Raw genomic sequence first — 24,105 nt, 5'->3', positions numbered from 1 at the left:
TAATAGGAAACAAGAGTAGTTTACGCTGCCTTGAATACAGAAATTGAGAGCATTGCAAAAGTGGTTGCAGATATTTAATAAACTTTAATAGTTTTTGGCATCTGGAGCATTGTCTTGGGGGGAGGGGGAGAGATAGTCAGAGGGTAGTTAGTTCTTACAAGGGTCCTGGGACCTTGAACATTCCAATTTTACCCCAGGAAATCAAAGAATTTGATGGGAAAAAAAGGAATTGGTCCATCTGTTTTCTTCATCTAAATGCTTCAGTTTAGCTTAAGTCCTCATAATTACCTTGGATTTATCACATATACTTTTTGAAATCCTTTAGTCACCACCCAATCTGCTTTATTAATTACCTTTCGGCAAAGCAGTTTTGATTTACCGTTACTTTTCTATTCTCCAAAATCATGGTGGGTCCCCTGGTTTTAGCCATTTAACACTTCCAAAAAAATGCTTTTCTTTTGAGATTGGTTATTCTCTTGCTCAATGTGTTTTTATTGCTTTCACTTGTAGTATCTGCTCCCTCGTGGCGGATACAATATATTTAAGATGTCAAGCTCAGGGTTTAATAGCTTTAGAAATGCTTTACAAAACTTATATTCAGAACATGTGGAAGCCCCAGGAAATGAAGGAAATACATGTTACACTGTAATATAATGGCATTTAAAATTATGCTGAAAAGTTGAAAGTTTTGACTAAGCCAACAACAGGGCACTTGCATATAAACATGCTTCTTGGAACTTGTGGCATGCACCATGGTACCTTATTTGACTGTAAAGATAAATGTTAACTGAGGCTAGCAAACCTTTGAGGCACTGGCCTAGAGCTCACAGTTATTCCAAGGTTTCTCTTGTGAGTTTAGTCCATGAGCTCTGAATCAAATAATAATTATATTAATTATCTATTAAATATAAATTATATTTGTGCTATTTATCTATATTTTGCAATAAGAGTTCTAATAACAGATAGAGAATCTCAAGACCATCAGTCTAACCCAACTGAATTTAACCCTGACCCTGTTCCTTAAACCATCCCATGACTGTGGTAGGGGGTTATTTAAAAAAAATCTTGTTACAGGGTAATTCAGAGTTCAAAAGTGAATGTTGTGTTGGAAACAAAAACTGCCTTTGTTTATTCAGATAAAATATGAAAACAAAGTACATATTTGTTGACTTGTTTCTTTAGAGATTAGCCATATGTACATGCAAAGATCTATCAGCCAAGCAACCAGCCTGTGTATTAACTCTCTGCACTGAAAATGTATCATTAATTATATTTTTGTTTCATTATTTCATTATGCAAAAACTGTTTTCGGTGGAAATCCGATTTAAACAATTTTATAGCTGAGCTCAAATATTTATATGCCAAATGTAACACCTGTGCATCTGTAAATTTCAGAGTACAGAGGGTTATTTAAACCACTACTATGCCTTAATTTATTTTTATACACTTAGGGGCAGATTTTTCAACGGTCGAAGTTAATTTGAGGGAATTTTCTAAGTTAAAAAATTCGAAATTCAAAGTAATTTTTTAAACTCACTCCTTAAGGGCAGATTTATCCAAGTGTGACATTAGCGCTCGCCACAGAAAATTTTGTCCACTTTCTGTTCATTCCTATCAGATTTTTAGAAGTGTATTTATCAATGGATGACATTTACTAAAATCCGAAAATTTCTCACTATTTTCTTAAAACCACTTTGACCAAACTCCCATCAAAATTTTTTTATCAATAAATTTACCAAAAAAATTTGGTGCAGGAAAAGACTCAATAAAATTGTCAGATTCGATGCCCAAAAACTCAGATTTTTGTATTATCGCCAGAAAACCACAAATTAATAGGATTATTGTATGTAACCCAGCTGATATCATGAAATCTTCCAATTGTAAATGGGACATTTGCCAATGACTTCTACATGACCGTGGCAGGTTTGTAATGGAATTCTTTGTTATTCTGACTTTTAGCAGCATCTGGATTTAATAAAAAATTCTCTCAAAGTTTTTTTCTCTGAATAAATTGTGTTCGAAGTTTTTTTTGGGTACTTCGACCATCGAATAGGCTACTTCGACCTTTGACTACAACTTCGAATCGAAAGATTTGAACTAAAAATCGTTCGACTATTCGACTATTTTGATAGTCAAAGTACTGTCTCTTTAAAAAAAACTTTGACTACCTACTTCGCCACTTTAAACCTACCGAGCATCAATGTTAGCCTATGGGGACCTTCCCCTTTTCTAAGCTTTTTTTGATCGAAGGAAAATCCTTCGATCAATGGATTAAAATCCTTCGATTCGAAGGATTTAATCGCTCGATCAAATGATTTTTCCTTCGATCATTCGATCGAAGTATTTGCGGTAAATCCTTTGACTTCAATATTCAAAGTCGAAGGATTTTACTTCGATGGTCGAATACTGAGGGTTAATTAACCCTCGATATTCGACCCTTAGGGGCAGATTCACTAAGGGTCGAATTTCGAAGTTAAAAATACTTCGAAATTCGACCCTCGAATTGAAATCCCTCGACTTCGAATATCGAAGTCGAAGGATTTAGCGCTAAACGTTCGTTCGATCGATCGAAGGATTTTTCGTTCGATCGAACGATTAAATCCTTCAAATCGAACGATTCGAACGATTTTAATCCAACGATCGAAGGAAAATCCTTCGATCAAAAAAAGGTTAGCAAACCTATGGGGACCTTCCCCATAGGCTAACATTGACTTCGGTAGGTTTTATCTGCCGAAGTAGGGGGTCGAAGTTTTTTTTAAAGGGAAAGTACTTCGACTATCGAATGGTCGAATAGTCGAACGATTTTTCGTTCGATTCGTTCGATTTCGTTCGTATTCGAACGAATTTAACCAATTCGATGGTCGAAGTACCCAAAAAATACTTCGAAATTCGAATTTTTTTCATTCGAATCCTTCACTCGAGCTTAGTGAATCGGCCCCTTAGTAAATGTGCCCCTTAGTGTGGTGAACTCCAGTCTCACACTTGGATTAATCTGTCACTTAAAGGAATTGTGAAGTATAAAAATAAAAACTGGGTAAACAGGCTGAAAAATGTTTCTAATATAGTTAGTTAGCCAAAAATGTAATGTATAAAGGCTGGAGTGATTGGAAGTCTAACATAATAGCCAGAACACTACTTGGTTCACACTGTTTGGTTACCAGGCAGTAACCAATCAGTGACTTGAGGGAGATCCACATGGGTCATAACTGTTGATTTTGAATCTGAGCTGCATGCTAAGGACTACTTGTAAACTCACTGAACAATTATGTCCCATGTGGTCCCCCTTTAATTCGCTAATTAAATCAGAGTTAGAGAGCAGACAAAGCAGGAAGTAGTGTTCTGTTCTGTTATACATCCAGTCACTCCAGCCTTTATTGATAACATTTTGATTACATAAAGGGGCCGATTCACTCACTTCGAGTGAAGGATTCGAAGTAAAAAAACTTCGAATTTCGAAGTGTTTTTTGGGCTACTTCGACCATCGAATGGGCTACTACGACCTTCAACTATGACTACGGCTTCGAATCGAAGGATTCGAACTAAAAATCGTTCGACTATTCGACCATTCGATCGTCGAAGTACTGTCTCTTTAAGAAAAAACTTCGACCCCCTAGTTCGCCATCTAAAAGCTACCGAACTCAATGTTAGCCTATGGGGAAGGTCCCCATAGGCTTTCCTAAGTTTTTTTGATCGAAGGATTAAAATCCTTCGAATCGTTCGATTCGAAGGATTTTATCGTTCGATCGAAGGAATAATCCTTCGATCATTCCATCGCACTATTTGCGCTAAAATCCATTTTAGTTCCCAGTCGAATATCGAGGGTTAATTAACCCTCGATATTCGACCCTTGGTGAATCGGCCCCAAAGAGTAGTTTTTGTGTCTGCATCACTTTAAATTACGTTATTATTATTTATTTTTAAAGATCTGCAAACTTACACTCAAGGTCCTTTTACATTTTACTTAATTAGCATGACAACCAAACTTTGCAACCCTTTTCTTAGGTGAAAGTACTCCAGTCACAAAAGTCCCTTTGCCTCTCATTGAAAGCCCTATGCCATGGAAAATCCAGTGTGGAGAAGACTACAAGAGACATGTTCTGTTTTGTGGAACAGAGCTCATTCAGACAAAGGCACATGGGCATGATCTAGTCAAAGCTGTTGTGCTACAAACAGGTAATTTTTTAATATTTCTTAATATTTCTCTTTAAGCCCCAAATTTGTTTCACTGGAACATTTTAAAATAAACATTTGTCCATAGACCTTTATATATCACATAGCATGCCACAGAGGTTGAAATGGAAAAGTCTTCAGTGTTCTTATTGTGTATATGTTTATTTAGGATTTAACACCACAAAAGGAGAGCTTGTGAGAGCTATTCTGTATAACAAACCCATGAATGTAAAGTTGCACAGGGAGGCCATGAAGTTTCTTCTTGTGCTTGTGTTCATTGCTTTATTGGGAGTTGCTTACACTGCTGCTGTCTACAAAAAACATGGGGTAAGTTGAAATGTAACAGAAAGTACGCATTTAATTATTTTGATAAATACGAAATTGTTCTCTGTTTTAGAAAAAAAGAGAATAATGGGTGAAATAAGGAAAATATTGAGCTATACTGGAGTAATGTATAGAAGGAAGAGTAGGACAGAAAGTGAGGGCAAGAATAGGAAGGAAGACTCTAGAGCTACTTCAAACATCCAGCAAATATTGAAACATAATAAAGGAAGGTGAAAAATAGAATGATACAAAGAGGAGTGAATAGCACAAGAATGGGCATGTGGGTAAATGACGAGAGAAGTTAGAAAGAAAACTGAATGTAATGAGATGGCAGGTAGAAGAATTTTACAGGTCAACAAATAGAAGAAAAGAAGGGGGTTGAAAAGAATATATACTGCCTGGTTTACTAAAACAGCTGCTATTGTAGCTACTCATAGAATTAATACATCATTTTGATTAGTTTTCCACATGTTATATGAGGGTTTATATGGTTCATATTGTATTGGACAGTTCAGAAATGCCCCATTTGCTATTAACCTTAATTGTTTCCAGGGGATCAAGCTTAATCTTTTTGTGACCCTAATATTCATATCACCTATGTACCCAAATTTTACATTATTATATGGGATCCATAACCAGCATGGTGACCCAGTTTTGGTCCCAACCCATAGAATAAACATCCCTGAAATACATAATATTGTGGTGTAGACTGTGGGGGTTATGTTGACAGGGTAGCAGAAAAACCTTGTGCCTCCTCCTTCTCTAAATATGGATACGTGGGAATGAATAAGTAAGGGCTTAGTAAGGAGACACTGGCCCCCATGCCACCCCAGCCTGTCCCTTATGAATGCAGCACAGATCTTTGCTGTTAAGTGCAGGTATTTCTGCTCTATTCTGCTTGTAGGGTGTATTCTGCACTGCGGGGCAGTGTGCAAAAGTGCAAATGACATGGCAGCTTGCATCTGCACTTGTGCTCCAGTTGCCTTGTGTCTAATGTCTAAATAACCATCCATGATTTTTACAGTGATGTAGTAAATAAGTAGTGTAGATATCACCTTCTGGATTATAGGAGAATAGATATGACAATAAGTGAAAACATTGCACACTAATAAAACATGTTATTCTTCTCTCCATCCCAACATCTAGGCCAGTGTACATGAGATAGTGCTGATGTCCTTTCTAATGCTAACAGTCGCTGTAAATGCCACTCTACCTGCTTCTCTGACGCTGGGTCTTCTCTATGGTCAGACAAGACTGAAGAAACTGGGAATATTCTGCATTAGCCCCCAGAGGATCATTTTAGCTGGTCAACTGAACCTTGTCTGTTTTGATAAAGTAAATACAAATCTTCACTGAAAGTTTGTAGAATATTGGTTCATGTGTAGCTTTAATAAAATTATTAAAATGGTGACACGGACTGATTTACACCAGATAAGGTTTTAAGATATTTTATTATTATGTTTTTTTTTTTAATAAACAAACAGAGCAAAATAAGGATGTTCTTAAAGGAATTGTTTAGTATAAAAATACAAACTAGGCAAATACATAGCTATTAGCCAAAAATGCAATCTATAAAGGCTGGAGTGACTGGATGTCTAACATAATAGTCAGACTACTAATGCTACTTCCTGCTTTTCAGCTCTCTTGGTTTTCACTGATTGGTTACCAGGCAGTAACCAATCAGAGACTTGAGTGGGCCAAATGGGTCATAACTGTTACTTTTGAATCTGAGCTGTATGCAAAACGCACCAAACAGTTATGTCCCATGTGGCCCCCTTAAAGTCGCTGACTAACTCAGAGTTAGAGAGCTGAAAAGCAGAAAGCTGTGTTAGTTTCTGTTGTATTAGACATCCCATCACTCCAGCCTTTATACATTACATTTTTGGCAAAACTAATTATATTAGTAATTTTTTTTTGCACAGCGTATCTATCTATTGACCCAGCTTTTATTTCTACAGTGAACTGTGAAAGCAATACTTATTCATTTCTCTAACATATTCATTTTCGATCGAATAGGTCTGTATTTGGCCGAATTCTGATTGTATGAATCAAAGGAATAGTGCATTAGATCAAATTTGGTTCAAAGTTTTTCCCCAAAAAAACTTTGATTTTTCAAAGTCCACCAATTGTTTCCATATTAGTTCTAGGAGGTCTCCCATAGGCTAAAACAGCAATGCGGCCGGTTTTAGATGGTAAATGGTCGAAGTCGAATTTTTAAAGAGACAGTACATGATAAATTTCGATATTCTAATTTTTACATTTTTTTCAAATTCAAATCGAATTTGGACTAGCTCGAAATTCTAATTTTTCACTTCGACCTTTCATAAATCTGTTTTTTAGATAAAAACAATAGATAATTATAACTAAATAAATAAAAATAAAATCAATGGTGCTGTAAAAGTGTGTTGCTTTACTTAAAAAAATGATGGTCACTTTTTATTCTTGCATTGGGGAGTAAATTTCCTTTCACTCATGTAAATAGTGATACTCAGTATTTGGTTTCTAGCACAAAACAGAAGCATTCACTTCCCCTTAATCTAGTTTATATTGTCACTATTGCCTGATGGTCTCTCTCCAATTCAGCTGTCACAGTGGAAATAATAATACATTAGCTAAGCCAGAACGAAGAAAGGTACCAAACTTTTAATTTGCAGACATTTTAAATATGAACCTGTAAAGTAGGGCCATGGTTTTCAGACTATTTCAGGGCAGAAAATAATACTGTAAATACTGTTCTATTAGAGTACAGTATTACTATTAGTATTCTAGGGGGTAGTTGTTCAATGACAGTATCTCTTTAAATAATCATTAATTCATTGTCTTTAACTTCAGACAGGTACATTGACAGAAGATTCTTTAGATTTACATGGTGTTCTTCCTTCTAATGGAACCAGGCAAGTATTTTTTTATTTCATTAAGGAACTGTATTCTCAATAACTATCCATTACACATATTTGTCTATAAATAATCCTAATTTAGCAATAATATTTATATTCTGCATCTACAGTACATTTAAAGAGTTTCCATGCAGTTATTTCTGTATTTTAAGTGTTAACATAAAATGTTCTTCTTAAAGGGGTTGTTCACATTTGAGTTAACTTTTATTATGATGTACAGTATATAGAATGATATACTGAGACAATTTGCAATTGGTTACGTTTTTAGATTTTTTTTTGTTTTTTGAGTTATTTAGCTTTTTATTCAGCAGCTCTCTAGTTTGCAATTTCAGCAATCTGGTTGTTAGTGTCCAAATTACCCTAGCAACCATGAACTGATTTTAATAAGTGATTGGAATATGAATAGAACAGGGCCTGAATAGAAAGATAATAGCAATAACAGTAATAGCAATAACAATAAGGGGGCCATTTACTAAGGTTTGATGTGAATTTGAAGTGCAAAGAAAACGGCTAAATTCTCTCAAAAAAGAAAACTTAGATTATCGAATTTCTACAATTACAACATTAAACATTTACTTAGTAAATGTGCCCCTAAATGTGTAGCTCTACAAAGCAATGATTTTTTAGAAAGAGTCAGAAGAAGAAGGCAAATAATGTAAAAACTATACAAAATAAATGATGAAAATCAGTTGAAAAGTTGCTTAGCACACCCCTTTAAGTCTTATGTCCTTTTATGTCTGTTATTTTATTGATGGTATGCCTGTAGTGTTAGAAATGACTAGACTAGAGAGTTAGTAAACATTAGTTTTATTGTAGTGGCCCCTATGGGTTAATCTGCCCTGCAGCTTTAAGGCCCCCACCTTTTTCTTAGAGTGATCTGCCAGGAGAGAATGACACTCCCCTGCTACACTGCTATATAGTGTGTGTGTAGGGAGTGGCCCCTAGGGATGTAGCGAACGGCGGAAAAAATGTTTGCGAACATATTCGCGAACTTGCGTCAAAAATGCGAACGGTTCGCGAACGTTGCGAACGGTTCGCGAAGACATTTCTGGCCAGAAAAATGATTTTAAAGTTGTTTAAAGGGTGCAACGACCTGGACAGTGGCATGCCAGAGGGGGATCAAGGGCAAAAATGTATCTGAAAAATACATTGTTGACACAGCGCTGCGTTTTGTGCTGTAAAGGGCAGAAATCACACTACGTCACTCAGGTGATGTTTCTGGACACGGAATGTGAAAAAGCTCACACAGCTAGGTGGCACTTGGTTAAAGACTGGGCAAACAATGCCTGCAAGGGCAACGTATACAGTAGTGGATACGGAATATATTATTGCTGCTGTAAAAACATCACTCAGGTGATGTCTACGGACACGGAATTATTATTGTTATTTAGACAGAATGTGAAAAAGCTCACACAGCTAGGTGGCACTTGCATACCTCCCAACTGTCCCTCTTTTGACCACTCAACCCCCTGTCCCTCTTTTGTACTGGAAAGTCCCTCTTTTCTCTGAACTGAACAGCCAGAAAAAAAACAGTTTCTAACTTAATTAGCTTTTGGCAGAGAGCTCAGAACAGCTAACAGGTGCAAATAAGATACTTTGTAACAATTTTGACTCTGGTTGGTGCTGGTAGTGGTGAACTACTAGGAGGAGCAGCACACCAGTCCCACTCCCCAACACAGCTAGACTAATAGCACTGGGCTCTTACAGTAGCAAAGTAAAAAAAAGAAAAAAGAAAATAAAAGCAGTCCTTACAAGGACTATTGGGTTACAGGCAGCAGTCAGCAGATGAGAGATCAGAAGCAGTGCCCACAGCAGCTACATACAGAGCACTGCAGTAGAAGGTAGATTACTAGCCAGCAAAGCTACCTAACCTAAAATGTCCCTCAAATCCCTGCAGAGTTCTGTCCCTACAATACAGAGCAGTATCAAGTAGATTACTAGCCAGCAAAGTTACTATCAACTGTCCCTCAAATCACTAAACAGCTCTCTCCCTACACTAGCTCTTCCAAGCACACACAGGCAGAATGAAAAAACGCTGCAGGGCTTCAGTTTATATATGGAAGGGGAGTGGTCCAGGGGGTGTGGGGGTGGTCCAGGAGGGAGAGCTTCCTGATTGGCTGCCATGTATCTGCTGGTCTGGGGTGAGAGGTCAAAAATAAGCGCCAGCTAAGGCGAACCCAAATTGGCGAACGTCGCGCGACGTTCGCGAACATTCGGCGGACGCGAACAGTCGATGTTCGCGCGAATTAGTTCGCGGGCGAACAGTCCGCGACATCCCTAGTGGCCCCTTCCTCTTTGGCCTGTGGATGGTGATCCAGCTGGGTGTGCTCAGGGGAGCCTGGGTACAGCTAGGCCCAGAAAGGCCCATGTGCTTTGGAGAAGAAGTCGGGGACCAGGAAACCCCGTGAATGAGGAATAGTTACACTAGGGCAGACTTGTCATAGTCTCTCTAGGAGAGAAAGGCAGAGAGGTGAGAGAGAAAGAGCAGCTGAAGCTCCAACAAGTATTTGCAGTAAGGGAGTAGCTTCCCAGAGGCTCTGTGTGTTGCCTCCAGTCAGGGACCTTAGTGAAGAGGGACTGTAGGGTAGAAGCTGCTTTCCTGACAACTTCCAGGCGGGAATGTGTGTGAATACTACAAATGCCTAATGGAGATCTTTCCTCTGTGAGAAATGCCTAATGCCTGCAGCTCTGTGTGAGAAATGTGCTATTGCCTCAGCTCCTGCGTGAGTACTAAACCTGTGGTCACTTGCCTTGTGCATAGTTCAATAAACCGTTTCTGTTTTACTGCAAGAACCTCCTGGCGCCCATCTTTTGTTGTGTGCACAGTAGCCTGGGGGATGTAGTTGCACTACACCATAGAGGGAACACTTCCACATGGCGAAGGCCCTGACCCTGTTGTGTAAGTCGCAGTGTAACCCATGCTTCTACTGCTAGCTGGACAGTTTAACTATTTGTGTGCTATGCTATGCAGCCCAAATAGGTGTTACATTATCTACTCAGAACAAGGACTTCTTTGCATTGTCTGAGTCTGGAGTATGTAAATTGAATGAGTGGCCCTGTCCAAAAATCCAGTTGGTGAGGAACTTGGAGGTTCTGCATACCGGTAATAATAAAATGGCTACATAGGCGTCAAGGTCAAAGTGTATATAACATTACTATTATCGAACAGTAGAACTCAGCACCTTCACATCCACCTCCAATTAGCTAAATCAAATATTAGCTCTAGTACTTTTCAGCACTAAAATGCTGAAACAGTAAATCCTGAAATGAGTAGGAAGCTGCAGTTGCAGGTTTAGGCACTTCTTCCCATTGGTGTATTCACTTCTATGCAGTTTCCCATTTTTGTGTATGGATTGAAAGTACTGGTATTGGTGTTTTCCAAAATACTCTGTTGTGTAAGAAACCAGTATGGGGCACATTTACTTAGCTCGAGTGAAGGATTAGAATGAAAAATACTTTGAAGTATTTTTTTGGCTACTTCGACCATCGAATTGGCTACTTCGACCTTCGACTACGACTTCGACTTCAATTGGAACGATTCAAACTAAAAATCGTTCGACTATTCGACCATTCGATAGTTGAAGTACTGTCTCTTTAAAAAAAACTTACTTCACCACCTAAAACCTACCGAGCACCAATGTTAGCCTATGGGGAAGGTCCCCATAGGCTTTCCTAGCAATTTCAGATCAAAGGAAAATCAATCAGTCGATGGATTAAAATCCTTCGAATCGTTCGATTCGAAGGATTTAATCGTTTGATCGAATGATCTTTCCTTTGATCGTTCGATCGAACGAATTGTGGTAAATCCTTCGACTTCGATATTCGAAGTCAAAGGATTTAACTTCGATGGTCGAATATCGAGGGTTAATTAACCCTCGATAATTGACCCATAGTAAATGTGCCCCTATATGTGGCAATACTTAGTTTGGACTTTTATTTGGTAGCATATCAGATTGCCACTGGTCTTTCTAGCTAAATAACCCGAAGGCCCCAAAATTGTAGAATTATTTAATGTTTCACTGATCTCTAGCTATATACCAGGCATGTAATGAAGGTATGATGCAAGCCTACTGTCAATAAGTTTATTCTCTTGACATCAGACATGGTGTTGGTACAGATAAAAAACTTTTTAGTATGGGGTACAAGAGAATACAACAACTGTAAAATGTATTATGTTTGTTAGTATCAGTTACATGAAATAGAAGCACACACTCATTAACAGCTTGTATATCTATTGTTTTGCAATTATGTATTTTCGTACCTCTAGCTTTCAGCAAATACATCTCTTTTCATCTGGAAATTCAATGCCTTGGAGCCCTCTTCTAGGAGCTATGGCCAGCTGCCACTCTCTCATTATGGTGGATGGTAAAATGCAAGGAGACCCACTGGACTTGAAGATGTTTGAAGGAACAGGCTGGGTAACGCAGACTTCATAATTATTATCATTTCTATGTATATTGACAGTTGTATCTGAATATGTATTAAAAGTGCATTAACATCTAAGCACTTATAATACACAAAAGCCGTGAATATCTTGTAAATTATATCCTTATAAACGGTGAGTAGTGATGTCATCAGTTATAAACGGTGAGTAGTGATGTAATTTCTGTCACATGACTCACTAAAATTTGTGTATTATAATTAATAAAGTACCCCCAGTTGTAAAATATGAGGATATTATAAGTTACCTCGGAGTTCCATGACCTGTATAAAAACACTCGGCCTTCGGCCTCGTGTTTTTATATGGTCATAAAACTCCTCGGTAACTTATAATATCCTTATATTTTACAAGAGGGGGTACTTTATTCACTATATTTTACCCAGAACCTAACTACAAGCCTTCATGTAAACTATATAATTTAAAAATCTGTAATGATCAAAATATAATCAAAACTATTAGTGAGACTATTGCTTTGGAAATATTACAAAAGTTTCTGATATTTGGAAGATATTTTTCTTATCAGGCAATTAAAATCAGACCAATAATTAGGCTAGAATTCCTGACCATAGGTTTTCTTTTTGGACCATTCCAAAGCTAAAGGAAAGCTGCAGTATCATAAAAATGAGTTAAACCCCAGAATGTGTACCTATGAGGTTCCAGGCTTACAACATTGGTAGGCTTCTTCCCGCTACCCAAAAGACCTACAAATGTCTGTAACATAAGACATATTGGCTCAGATTCAATTCAGTGAGAAAAAAGTTAATCCCATGAAAAGTCACGGCCGAGATTTAATTTGAGATGCAGTTCAATTCAGAAAAACCTATCTCATTATTTAAAACTCTATTGAAGTCTATGGGGAAAAACTGGAAGTAAATTAGGAGAATGTTTTTTCTCCTCGGATTGAATCTTGTTCATGAGTTTTCATGTGATAACTTTTTCTCACTGAATTGAATCTGGTCCATTATTTCTTACGTTGCCCTTCAGATTACTTCTTTTTCTTCTGATGTTTCATTCCAAATGTATTTCTGGAATTAGTGATTGAGATGACTAATCAGTGAATCCAGTTTTGTTTTCTGTATCTTTTATGATGCAGTAAGAAGACCACCTTCTTTCATTTATTTTTTTCTGACCATATGCCTGCAAACTTCTTTATGTTTATGGTTTTATTGTATCTTTACTAGAAGCTCTCAGGAGATTGCTGTAACATATTTAGAGCCCTACAAATCTGACTCACCGCAGTAAAATCCCACCACTCTCTATTCATTCCTGTGGGCTTTTTAGAGGTGTATTTATCAATGGGGGAACATTTGAGTTCACCATTTGATAACAATTCCTCTAAAAAATCCTGTAGAAATTTATGGAGAGTGGTGAGCTTTAATTTCACACTTTGATACATTTGCCCCATCATAGGCACTACCTTGCACAAAGCTCAATTCAGCAAACATCTACTGGACAATTTAATATTTGCTGTTCCTCTGCAACTCATTTCCCTATACAAAAACACACATGCCCTGACATAATGGAAATTGGTATATTATTCTAAAGCCAGATAAGATGAACAGTGTATACAGCTCATTCACTATTATCAGGCTCAGTAGCAGGCATTACAGCAAATTGCATCAATTTGTGGTACCTATTTTGATGAAACAGGTGCACAATTTGTAAGTGAGCACTGAACGTGCGACTTTGTAGTATATTGCACAAAAGGGTCACTGCTACACTAGAATTTTGTGAGATAACAAGATATTGAATTGTAACATTTTTGCACTTTGGATTCCTTTATTAAATGAGCCCTAGCTTCAAATTACAAGGGACGCTAGAACTATGGGGTGCCGTTTGTCCCAAATACATTCTGTATACAAAACTATCCCTAATACACAGAATGAATGTCTCTCATGTTATATAAGTATTTGTGACCATACACAGAGAAAAAAAATATACAAAAGAATTATTTCTATTAAAGAATGAAAACAAAATCTGGTTAGTGCACAAAAGGATGTCATTATATCACAAACTCCATTCTGTACATTTTAACAAGCAATCTGTCGCACAAATGTATAACCTCCATGTAACAGACGCACTTATGTGCAAAATTACTTACAGAATGAATTATGTAAAAACAAACTTGGACATAATATATAATAGTGTAACTAACTTGTGCTTGTCAAGCTAGATTTGACTGACAAAATAGATATTTGTGACAGAAAGCAAGATTTTATAGCACAGGATTCATTCTTTCCACAAAATGACAGTTTTGTTTCATAAAACAGATAAAATAACCATTCTGTGAAGCAACACTGTCAGTCACATTCCTGAACCAATAAGAAAAAACTTATTGCCATATACAAACAAGATGAGAAGTGGCCAGCTCTGCTCCACATGGCTAAGGCAAAGTATCTGACCTGCTATAGAGGGCGCCCTCTAATGTCCCCTGTGCTGCATAGTAATAAACATGAACAAACCTTTCCTAAAAGAGCTGCTGTTAAACACTACAGGTTCATAAATGTAAGTTTTTACAAATGGCTGAGAAATATAATGCTGCACTTATAATGATTGTAGAGAAAGAAAAGTATGCAAAACTTATATAAATATGATCATTTTAGGCGATATGACTATTCTTATTGTAGTAACCTGCTTGTGTGGCCATTTTGGTTAAGGGCATTCCTGCTGTTTTGCCATTATCTTATGACTCACTCCTGTTCCTCTTCCTGTCTAAGCTGAGAGTAATTATGGGACAGGCCACACCCACCTGCGATGTTGTATTAAATGTACCAGAAGTTACTGTGCTTGTCTGGCTGCTTTGTCTGACTCTCAGAGTCAGTTATAAGTTTTGTATATGATAGTTAGACTCCAATGTCTCCTCCTAGCTGTAATCTTGCACCAATTAGCTTGTAGTAGTCTCTTAATAATGTGCTTAGCTATAGTTCAACTACTACATAATAGCTTTAGCCAGAGACTTGGGACTGATCATGTGAACACACATTGTGTTTAGTATGATGTGTAGCTTATATGAGCAGCCACTCCTGAGTACTGTGTGTAAACAAAAGGCTTCAGGACTTCAACTTTACCTCCTTTCGTGAATTCGGGTCTTTTCGCAGCTTCGGGACTTCAGCTTTGTCTTTTCGGCACTTCCGCATTCTGTAATATGCGAAATGGCCGTATGGCTCGGGCGCTCGTAAAGGGGACCCGGCTCTTTGAAAAATGCAGCACTTATGGGCCCCCCTTCAGGCCTGGAACACTTGTCCCCCCTGCTGGCGGCCCTGGACATGCATGTGACATGGGCACAGTTGTGCTCTCTGCTCTAGTGTTGTGCCCCCCTCGACCCACTCTGATGTGAAAGGGTTAAGCACTGGGCAGGTAAGGGGACAGCATCATTAGAGTCTTTTGTTATAAATAAATACAAATCATTGTGCAGCTTGTTGCTTCTATATAAATAGATTATGAACCCTTAAAATTGCCCCTGCCTAAATGACCCCCTTTTGTTTACACAAAGTACTCAGGAGTGGCTGCTCATATAACCTACACATCATACTATAGAGAATGCGTGGTCATACCTCCCAACATTTTGGAAGTAAAAAGAGGGACAAAAAATTTGTTGTCATGTAGAGCGGCGAATTTTTTTTGACCACGCCATTTTTGTGGCCACACCCCGTAATTACCATGTTCATTTTACAAAATTTGGCAGGTTATAAAAGTTTGAAAATATTTCTCCTTATCTAAACTGTTAAAATTACTTATTTTCTTATCTCAAAATTGTTACAAAGTATCTTAGTTGCACCTGTTAGCTGTACTGGCCTCTCTGCCAAAAGCCAATTAAGTTAGAAATTGAGTGCCTGCTCCTTTTTACATTTCGGTTTGTCCGCCCCCTATGCTGAGGGCTCAGGGCAGTGCACCTGGGCCACTTCCCTTACGTGGTGAGTAATTTGTTTACCACATTGAAGTACCCACACTACAGATGACTTCTTGTAAGTTAGAAATTTTGTTTCTTTTTCTGGCTGTTCAGTGCAGAGAAAAGAGGGACTTTCCAGTACAAATGAGGGACTGCAGGCTGAGCTGTTAAAAGAGGGACTGTCCCTCCAAAAAAGGGACAGTTGGGAGGTATGCACTGTGCACATGATCAGTCCCAAGTCTCTGGCTAAAGCTATTATGTAGTAGTTGAACCATACCTCCCAACATTTTGGAAATAAAAAGAGAGACAAAAAATTATTTTGCATGTAGTGCAGCAATTTTTTTTGACCACACCCATTTTGTGGCTGCACCCCCTAATTACCATGTTTATTTTACAAAGTTTGGCAGGTTATAAAAATGTGAAAATATTTCTCCTTATCTAAACTGTTAAAATTACTTATTTTCTTATCTCAAAATTGTTACAAAGTATCTTAGTTGCACCTGTTAGCTGTACTGGCCTCTCTGCCAAAAGCCAATTAAGTTAGAAACTTTGTTTTTTTTTCTGGCTGTTCGGTGCAGAGAAAAGAGGGACTTTCCAGTACAAATGAGGGACCTCAGGTTGAGCTGTCAAAAGAGGGACTGTCCCTCTGAAAAAGGGACTGAGAGTCAGGCAAAGCAGCCAGACAAGCACAGTAACTTCTGGTACATTTAATACAACATCGCAGGTGGGTGTGGCCTGTCCCATTATTACTCTCAGCTTAGACAGGAAGAGGAACAGGAGTGAGTCATAAGATAATGGCAAAACAGCAGGAATGCCCTTAACCAAAATGGCCACACAAGCAGGTTACTACAATAAGAATAGCCATATCACCTAAAATGATCATATTTATATAAGTTTTGCATACTTTTCTTTCTCTACAATCATTATAAGTGCAGCATTATATTTCTTAGCCATTTGTAAAAACTTCCATTTATGAACCTGTAGTGTTTAACAGCAGCTCTTTTAGGAAAGGTTTGTTCATGTTTATTACTATGCAGCACAGGGGACATTAGAGGGCGCCCTCTATAGCAGGTCAGATACTTTGCCTTAGCCATGTGGAGCAGAGCTGGCCACTCATCTTGTTTGTATATGGCAATAAGCTTTGTTCTTATTGGTTCAGGAATGTGACTGACAGTGTTGCTTCACAGAATAGTTATTTTATCTGTTTTGTGAAACAAAACTGTCATTTTGTGGAAAGAATGAATCCTGTACTATAAAATCTTGCTTTCTGTCACAGATATCTATTTTGTCAGTCAAATCTAGCTTGACAAGCACAAGTTAGTTACACTATTATATATTATGTCCAAGTTTGTTTTTACATAATTCATTCTGTAAGTAACTTTGCACATAAGTTTGTCCGTTACATGGAGGTTATACATTTGTGCGACAGATTGCTTGTTAAAATGTACAGAATGAAGTTTCTGATATAACGACATCCTTTTGTGCACTAACCAGATTTTGTTTTCATTCTTTAATAGAAATAATTCTTTTGTATATTTTTTTTCTCTGTGTATGGTCACAAATACTTATATAACATGAGAGACATTCATTCTGTGTATTAGGGATAGTTTTGTATACAGAATGTATTTGGGACAAACGGCACCCCATATAGAACATCCACGGAGTCACAAATATAAAGTAAAAAAAATCTCTGTCTATTAGTTTACTTTAAAATGTGAACATCTCCTAATGTAAACTAATAAACAGATATTTTTTACTTTATATTTGTGGCTCTGTGGATTTTCTAGTGTGCCTGGAGCCCCCTTCATTGGTTTTGCTGTTGGTGTATTTTGCCCCCCAAGCTGAGAGTTTAGGGCCGGTGCACCTGGTCCACTGTTTCTACTTGGTTAGTGTATCAACATGGCACCTTTCAGTTTTGACTATACTATTGCTAAATTATACCAGGAAATGCTTTGAATTGTGGAATATTATGTTCTCTGAGTGTATTTTACTGAGAAGTAATTTACTAACAGCAGACCAGGATGAAAAGTGCAAATAACAGATACAAACCACCATGTTTTTTTCCACCATGTTCAACTGAACTGCATTTATGAGGGGTGGGTGGAAGCAGACACATAGGCGACTCATTCCCTTTACCCATTACATAATGTGTCAGAGGGGCAATTAAGGGCTACCAGTGCAGCCTGTGGCTACCAGTAAGGACATTGTTTGTACCTGCTGGCACTGTGCTCTTTATTTTGCATGTCATTTTTACTATGGCACTAAATGCAGAAAAACTACTGATACAAGTGGTTTTTAAATTAGCACTAAGGTGCTCTATATTGCACTACTTTAATGCTCCAGCATTTATCCTTCTTAAGTTACCCCTTCTGGCTCTATCATCAGCTTATTTATACATTTTTCCAACAGGAGTTTGAAAGTCATGCAGCCCACAGAACCCAGGATGGAGAATCTATTTCATGTACAATGGTGAAACCTGGATCCAGTGCTGGGGAGGCAAGTAAAACAAACATCTCATATTAACACATGGTTATATAAGATAGTGTGAGCTCGGATGTAGTTATTCTCCTGTACTGTATGTTATTTCTTTCTTCAAATAAACTTAATATGGGATTAACTTGCAGACATTCATGCTATTATTACATTTCTGCCTTAAAACATCAAGTCTGTCTAGTTTAATAAAATGCTTCAAAAGTCCCAAAGCTTAAATAATAATCCGATTACTTTAATTAAAATAGAGGCTTTTGTTCAACTGCAGCTACTATAGTAAATTTCCCAAGCCTGCTTAGAGAGCTTGCACTGGGCAAAACTATTTTAATGCTCAATGGTATGTGATGTGGCTGAAAGAGTAAACCAAAAACTGATGAAAAAGGCTGTGATGTACTGTATATACATACCATGTATAGATAGATTATTATCATATATGATTATAATATGAAATGTATAGTAGCTTTTAAAAATGTATTTGGAGCTTTCTTCCCCTCAGTAGATGGTATCTCTGTAGTATTATACAACATCTGTCCCTATCTGAGTAGCCTACAACTGCTAATGTTAGATACTTTACTGACAATGTAAACCGTTTTATTTTACTGTCACTGCAGAGATGTGGATTGTTTACGTCTCGATAACCGTCCTATATATACCATTAATGACAAGATTTAAAACTATACAGTATTCTGATGTAAAAATAATTTAGCTTAAATCAAAAGGCTTAAAAACATTTAAAAACATGACAACTATTAAGATAACTGTCAAGCTGTTCGTTTTACCTTTTATTAGATCCCAGTGGAAGGCATTGCCAGTCTGCATCAGTTTCCCTTTTCCTCTGCCCTTCAGCGCATGTCAGTTATTACACAAATTACTGGAGAGACGGACCTCACAGTGTTTATGAAGGGGGCTCCTGAGATGGTTACTAGGTTCTGCAAGCCAGAAACAGGTAATAAATGATGTAATAGGAACGGATGGCCTTTAATTACAACCTGTTAGTAATCATATTTTTCCCATTAGATAAACAAACCAATGTCTCATCTATAATAAATATAATGGAAATATTGTTCCCTTATGTCAGGAATCTAAGCATGGCACAGTATGTTTGTATTGCGCAAAGCAGAGAAATTCCAAAAGAAAATCTACCAGAATGATGTTTAGATGACTTTGCTTAATTATTAGCACTTGACATAATGGGGGCTGACACAATACATAGAAGATCTTGACTTCACAGACGATATCTGCTTACTCTCCCAAAATTACCAACATATGGAAGTAAAGTTAGCCCATCTACTAGAAGAGAGCAGGAAGGTAGGACTGGAAATAAACTGCAAGAAAACCAAAGAGATGCGATTAAACAGCAAGGTAGACCCCAACCAGAAGTTCCAGGTCCATGAGAAACACATAGAAACTGTGACGGAGTTCCAGTATTTGGGCAGCCTGATGACAATGGATGGTGGTGCCAGTGCTGATACCAAAAGCCGAATTAAGAAGCCAAATGCAGCCTTTGTACAACTGTATCAAATTTGGAGATCCAAAGATATTTCCATGAAATCAAAACTGAGAATATTCCAGAGTAACGTGAAGACTGTCCTCCTGTATGGATGTGAGACATGGAAGGTGACAGTGGAGATAACAAAAAGCCTCCAAACTTTTATAAACTGCTGCCTCCGAAGAATATTAAACATTTGGTGGCCGAATATAATTTCCAATAAAGAGCTGTGGGAGAGAACCCAAGAACAACAAGTGGAGTTACAGATCAAACGTAGAAAGTGGAGATGGATTGGCCATACCCTTCGCAAGGATAAATCAATTGAGAAGGAGGCCTTAAAGTGGAATCCTCAAGGCAGCAGGAAAAGAGGAAGACCAAAGACAACTTGGAGACGAAGTGTGGAAGAGGAAATAAAGAAACAGGTACATCATGTACTGAGATAGAAAAAATCGCCCAGGACAGAAACCGGTGGCACACATTTGTTGAGGCCCTTTGCTCCAGTGGGAGACACAGGATTAAGTGAGTGAGTGTGACATATAGGGGCAGATTTATCAAGGGTCGAATTTCGAAGTGCAAAAAACTCGACCATCGCATTACATTACTTCGATATTAAAAGTCAAAGTTTTTTTAATCGAATTTGGCCATATTCGGTTGAAGTAAAATCGTTTGATTCAAACTATTTAATCGATCGATCAAACGATTTTACTTCGACTTCTAAAAACATAGCCAAATGTTGGCTATCGGTTCTAGAAGGTTCCCATAGGCTAACATAGCAATTCAGCAGGTTTAAGGTGGCAAAGTGTCGAAGTCGAACTTTTTTTAAAGAGACAGTGCTTCCATTTTCGAATGGTCGAATATTTGAAGTATTTTCAATTACAATCGAAGTCGAATTTGGCCTATTTGATGGTCGAGGTACCCAAAAATTAGTTTGAAATTCGAAGTTTTTAAATTCGAAAATTCACTTCAACCCGTAGTAAATCTGCCCCATAATATAGTATAAGTTCTACAGTACCTCTTAATCCAATGAAATCATGTGGTTAAGTACTCAGGAATTCAATAACATAGTTTATATTACGTGATCCTGTAATCTACGGGAATGCCTTTATGGATACAGTTATATACAGCACACGTTCCTTAGTTTCCAATAACCACCTATTACAATTACAGAATTATCAGTTTGATTAAGAGTCATTAATTGGCATAATATGTTGCTATACTTCTGTGTCTATGCCCAGAATCCTAGAATCCGGACTGAAATGATTTTTAAACTCAATGGGGGAAGGGATTTGCAAATATCTCAGTAATGTAGTTTTAGGGGGTGTACAGGACTCCAGGGGTGGGTCCTGGACATCAGGTATATTTCCCCTTTATTCAGGTACCTGGAGGGTGCACAGCAGGGCTAATTACTGCAGCAGTGCAGGAGTTAAGAGAGCCCTGAGAGTTCAGGAGGGGGGTTGGTAGACACACGTGAGGTCTGCACGAGAGGAGTGTGTTTGGGAACTGCTCTCCTGACTGGGAGTTCAACATTTTGCAAGGCTAGGTGAGCCTGATCCCTGAATGGGAAAATGAACTGTTTAATTTGTCAGTTTTGCTGAGCATGAAAGCCAATGTTAATTTATGCTGAAAACTGTGTTCAAACTGCCATTTTTACCTGCTGAAGATACAGCCTGTTTAAGTTGTCATTTGTACCTGCTGAAGATACAGCTTGTTTAAGTTTGACTACGAAATAAAAGGACATTTATACTATTATTGTGTTGTGGCCGTAGTGCATGGGCGATCCCTCTCCCCCTGAACTTTACAGGGGTTATTTACTAAAATATGAAAATATCTCACTATTTTCTTAAAACGACTTTGAGCAAACTCCTGTGCACATTTTTACCGTATTTATCAATAAATTTACTATCCGGTGTGGGGAAAAAACTCAATAAAGTTGTAAAAAAAAAATCTGAATCTGAAAACTCCAATTATTTCAGATTATTGGCCAAACACATTATTTTGTGAAACACAGCACAGATCGTGATATCTTCCAATTGTAAACGGGACATTCCATTCCTGGATTTCCACATGACCTCGGCAGGTTTGAGATGGAGTACTTTTTTATTCAAACTTTTAGCAGCCTTGGGGTTTAATAAATCTTGAAAAAGGTATTCTATGAAAAAAATTGTGTTTTGAGAAAAAGCATTTGTGAAAAAAAAAAAAAGAAATACGAATTTTAGTAAGTTGGCCCCTTTTTTTTTTTATGGACATTTTTTCAGCCAAAAAGTTTCCACCATAATGAAAATGTCAGGAAAAATTAACAATAGGCTAATTGGGTTGAAATTTGTATAGAGAAAAAATGTTGGATCATAAACATTTTCACAGTGTAATAACAACAGTCTATGTATATACGTCACTTTTTAAAATTTGGCAACTTTATGACAAAACCATAAAACTATAGGATGCCAACTGTGAATTTGTTGTGCTTATGAAATTTAATACAATTTGTCAATCGACAATTTAAGAACTTTATACTTACCAATTATTTTGTGAATTCCCCCCCCCAATGTCTCTATCACTCTCTATACATATGTAGACACTAGAAAGCTATGCCTAGGACAGATAGATACAGATAAAGATACATACTCCAATATTACACATGTGCTGATAAGTGTGAAACCAGTTGGGATAAGTCAAATAATGTTCATCATCTTCTTTTATTTTTGCAGTGCCACACAATATCTCTAATAAACTTGACTACTATACAACTCAAGGATTCCGAGTCTTAGGACTAGCATATCGATTATTACAGAAGGAAGGCCTACCAGCCATAGAACACTTGGAACGGTAAGCAATGCAGTAGCCATAGCAAGAAAGAAAGAACAGAAAGGGAAAGAAAGAATTATTGAAATGCAAAAAATATTAAGTGTAATTCACAGTTTTTATGTGGGTGCAACAAAATTAATAATAATCAGGTTGGATTTTTATTTCAGAGAGGTAATGATGGATGGGTACTTGGCAGAAGCTGCAGACCATTGCACTTTCACTTTCTCATTTACTACTTGTGGGAATAAGTGCAAAGTATTTTTTGGACTTTGCACCCTGTCCCACCTTGATTGCCTCAAAGGGACAGCAATTTATCATTGCTCTCCAAAATAGAGTGCAGTGTTAAATGGATGAATACAACATTGCGTGTATTCAGCCATGCAAGATAAGGAGTACCTAGGAATGCAAAGGAGGACTGGACGTCCATGTGCCCATTAGTGCTGCACTCTGTACCTTACAGCTGTGCCCAGGACACAAGTGCACACTGAATAAGCACTAGGGGAGAAAATTTGGTACCTCTTATTGCTTAAAGGAGAGTTAAACAATCAAAATTAATATGGGTAAAAATGCCAAATTTTATATACTGCATTTATTGCACCAGCCTACAGTTTCAGCATGTCAATAGCAGCAATGATCCAGGACTTTAAACTCGTCACAGGGGGTCACCATCTTGGAAAGTGTCTGTTACACTCACATGCTCAGTGGGCTCTGAGCAGCTGTTGAGAAGCTGAGTTTAGGGGTTGCCGCAGACAATGTGGTTGGCCTGTAATATAAGCTGATGCTACAGGTCTGATTATTAAACTCCGATGCTAATTGCACTGGTTTCTGTGCTGCCATGTAGTAATTATCTGTATTAATTACTAATCAGCCTTATATTGTGACATTTCTATTCTATGTGTACTGTATATTGTGAGTGAGTCCCTAAGCTCAGTAAGTGACAGCAGCACAGAGCATGTGCAGTGAATCAGCAGAAGACCGGAAGCTACTGGGGCATTTTTGGAGACACAGATCTTCTCTGCTAAAGGGCTGTGGTTCCTTGGGCTGGTACAGAAGCCTAAAGCATAATGTACACCATTTCTAGCTACTTTCATTAGGCTTTAGTTCTCCTTTAAGCACTTGCGTATAGGCTCTATATCTCACAAAAGATTTGCAATATGACTGCACTGCACAATAATGTTAAAGCAGTTTATGTAAGACATTATGTTTGCAGAACATCACTGGGATTCCTTAGCATACTGCCTCATGCATAACCTCCTCTCTGATTTTTTTCTTAAACCTAACATTTTTACTTTTTAGGGGTTTTATAGAGACAGATCTCATATTTCTTGGATTACTGATACTGGAAAATCGTCTTAAGCCAGAAACAAAATCAGTTCTTCAGGAGCTCAGAACAGCCAAGATACGGAATGTGATGGTCACAGGTACAAATGGTTGTCAGAAATCATTAATGAATCTGTATAAAACAATATATAAGCCTCTGAAGTGTGCCACTTATGGGGAGGTCCTCAAATTCTGTTTTATAAATTAATTTCAAGATTTTAATGGCATTATCTTTTAATTGAATATACTGTATATTGAAGATTTTATATTTCCTTCTATTAAA

The 24,105-nt window shown here is 37.6% G+C and overlaps 1 protein-coding gene across 1 annotated transcript in view; it reads left to right on the top strand.

The window, feature by feature from the left end:
* LOC108718069 (probable cation-transporting ATPase 13A4) overlaps window positions 1–24,105 on the top strand; it is a 52,184-nt gene that overhangs the window by 13,490 nt on the left and 14,589 nt on the right. Inside the window, exons 10-18 of the mRNA XM_041564794.1 lie at window positions 4,003–4,173; window positions 4,340–4,497; window positions 5,641–5,829; window positions 7,327–7,388; window positions 11,659–11,809; window positions 18,131–18,217; window positions 19,001–19,157; window positions 22,406–22,523; window positions 23,799–23,923. Coding sequence (XP_041420728.1) covers window positions 4,003–4,173; window positions 4,340–4,497; window positions 5,641–5,829; window positions 7,327–7,388; window positions 11,659–11,809; window positions 18,131–18,217; window positions 19,001–19,157; window positions 22,406–22,523; window positions 23,799–23,923 — 1,218 coding nt within the window. The remainder of the gene's footprint in view (window positions 1–4,002; window positions 4,174–4,339; window positions 4,498–5,640; window positions 5,830–7,326; window positions 7,389–11,658; window positions 11,810–18,130; window positions 18,218–19,000; window positions 19,158–22,405; window positions 22,524–23,798; window positions 23,924–24,105) is intronic.

Source organism: Xenopus laevis, chromosome 5S, assembly GCF_017654675.1.
Source record: "Xenopus laevis strain J_2021 chromosome 5S, Xenopus_laevis_v10.1, whole genome shotgun sequence".
NCBI lineage: Eukaryota > Metazoa > Chordata > Amphibia > Anura > Pipidae > Xenopus > Xenopus laevis.
This window is presented reverse-complemented; position numbering and strand designations above follow the sequence as displayed.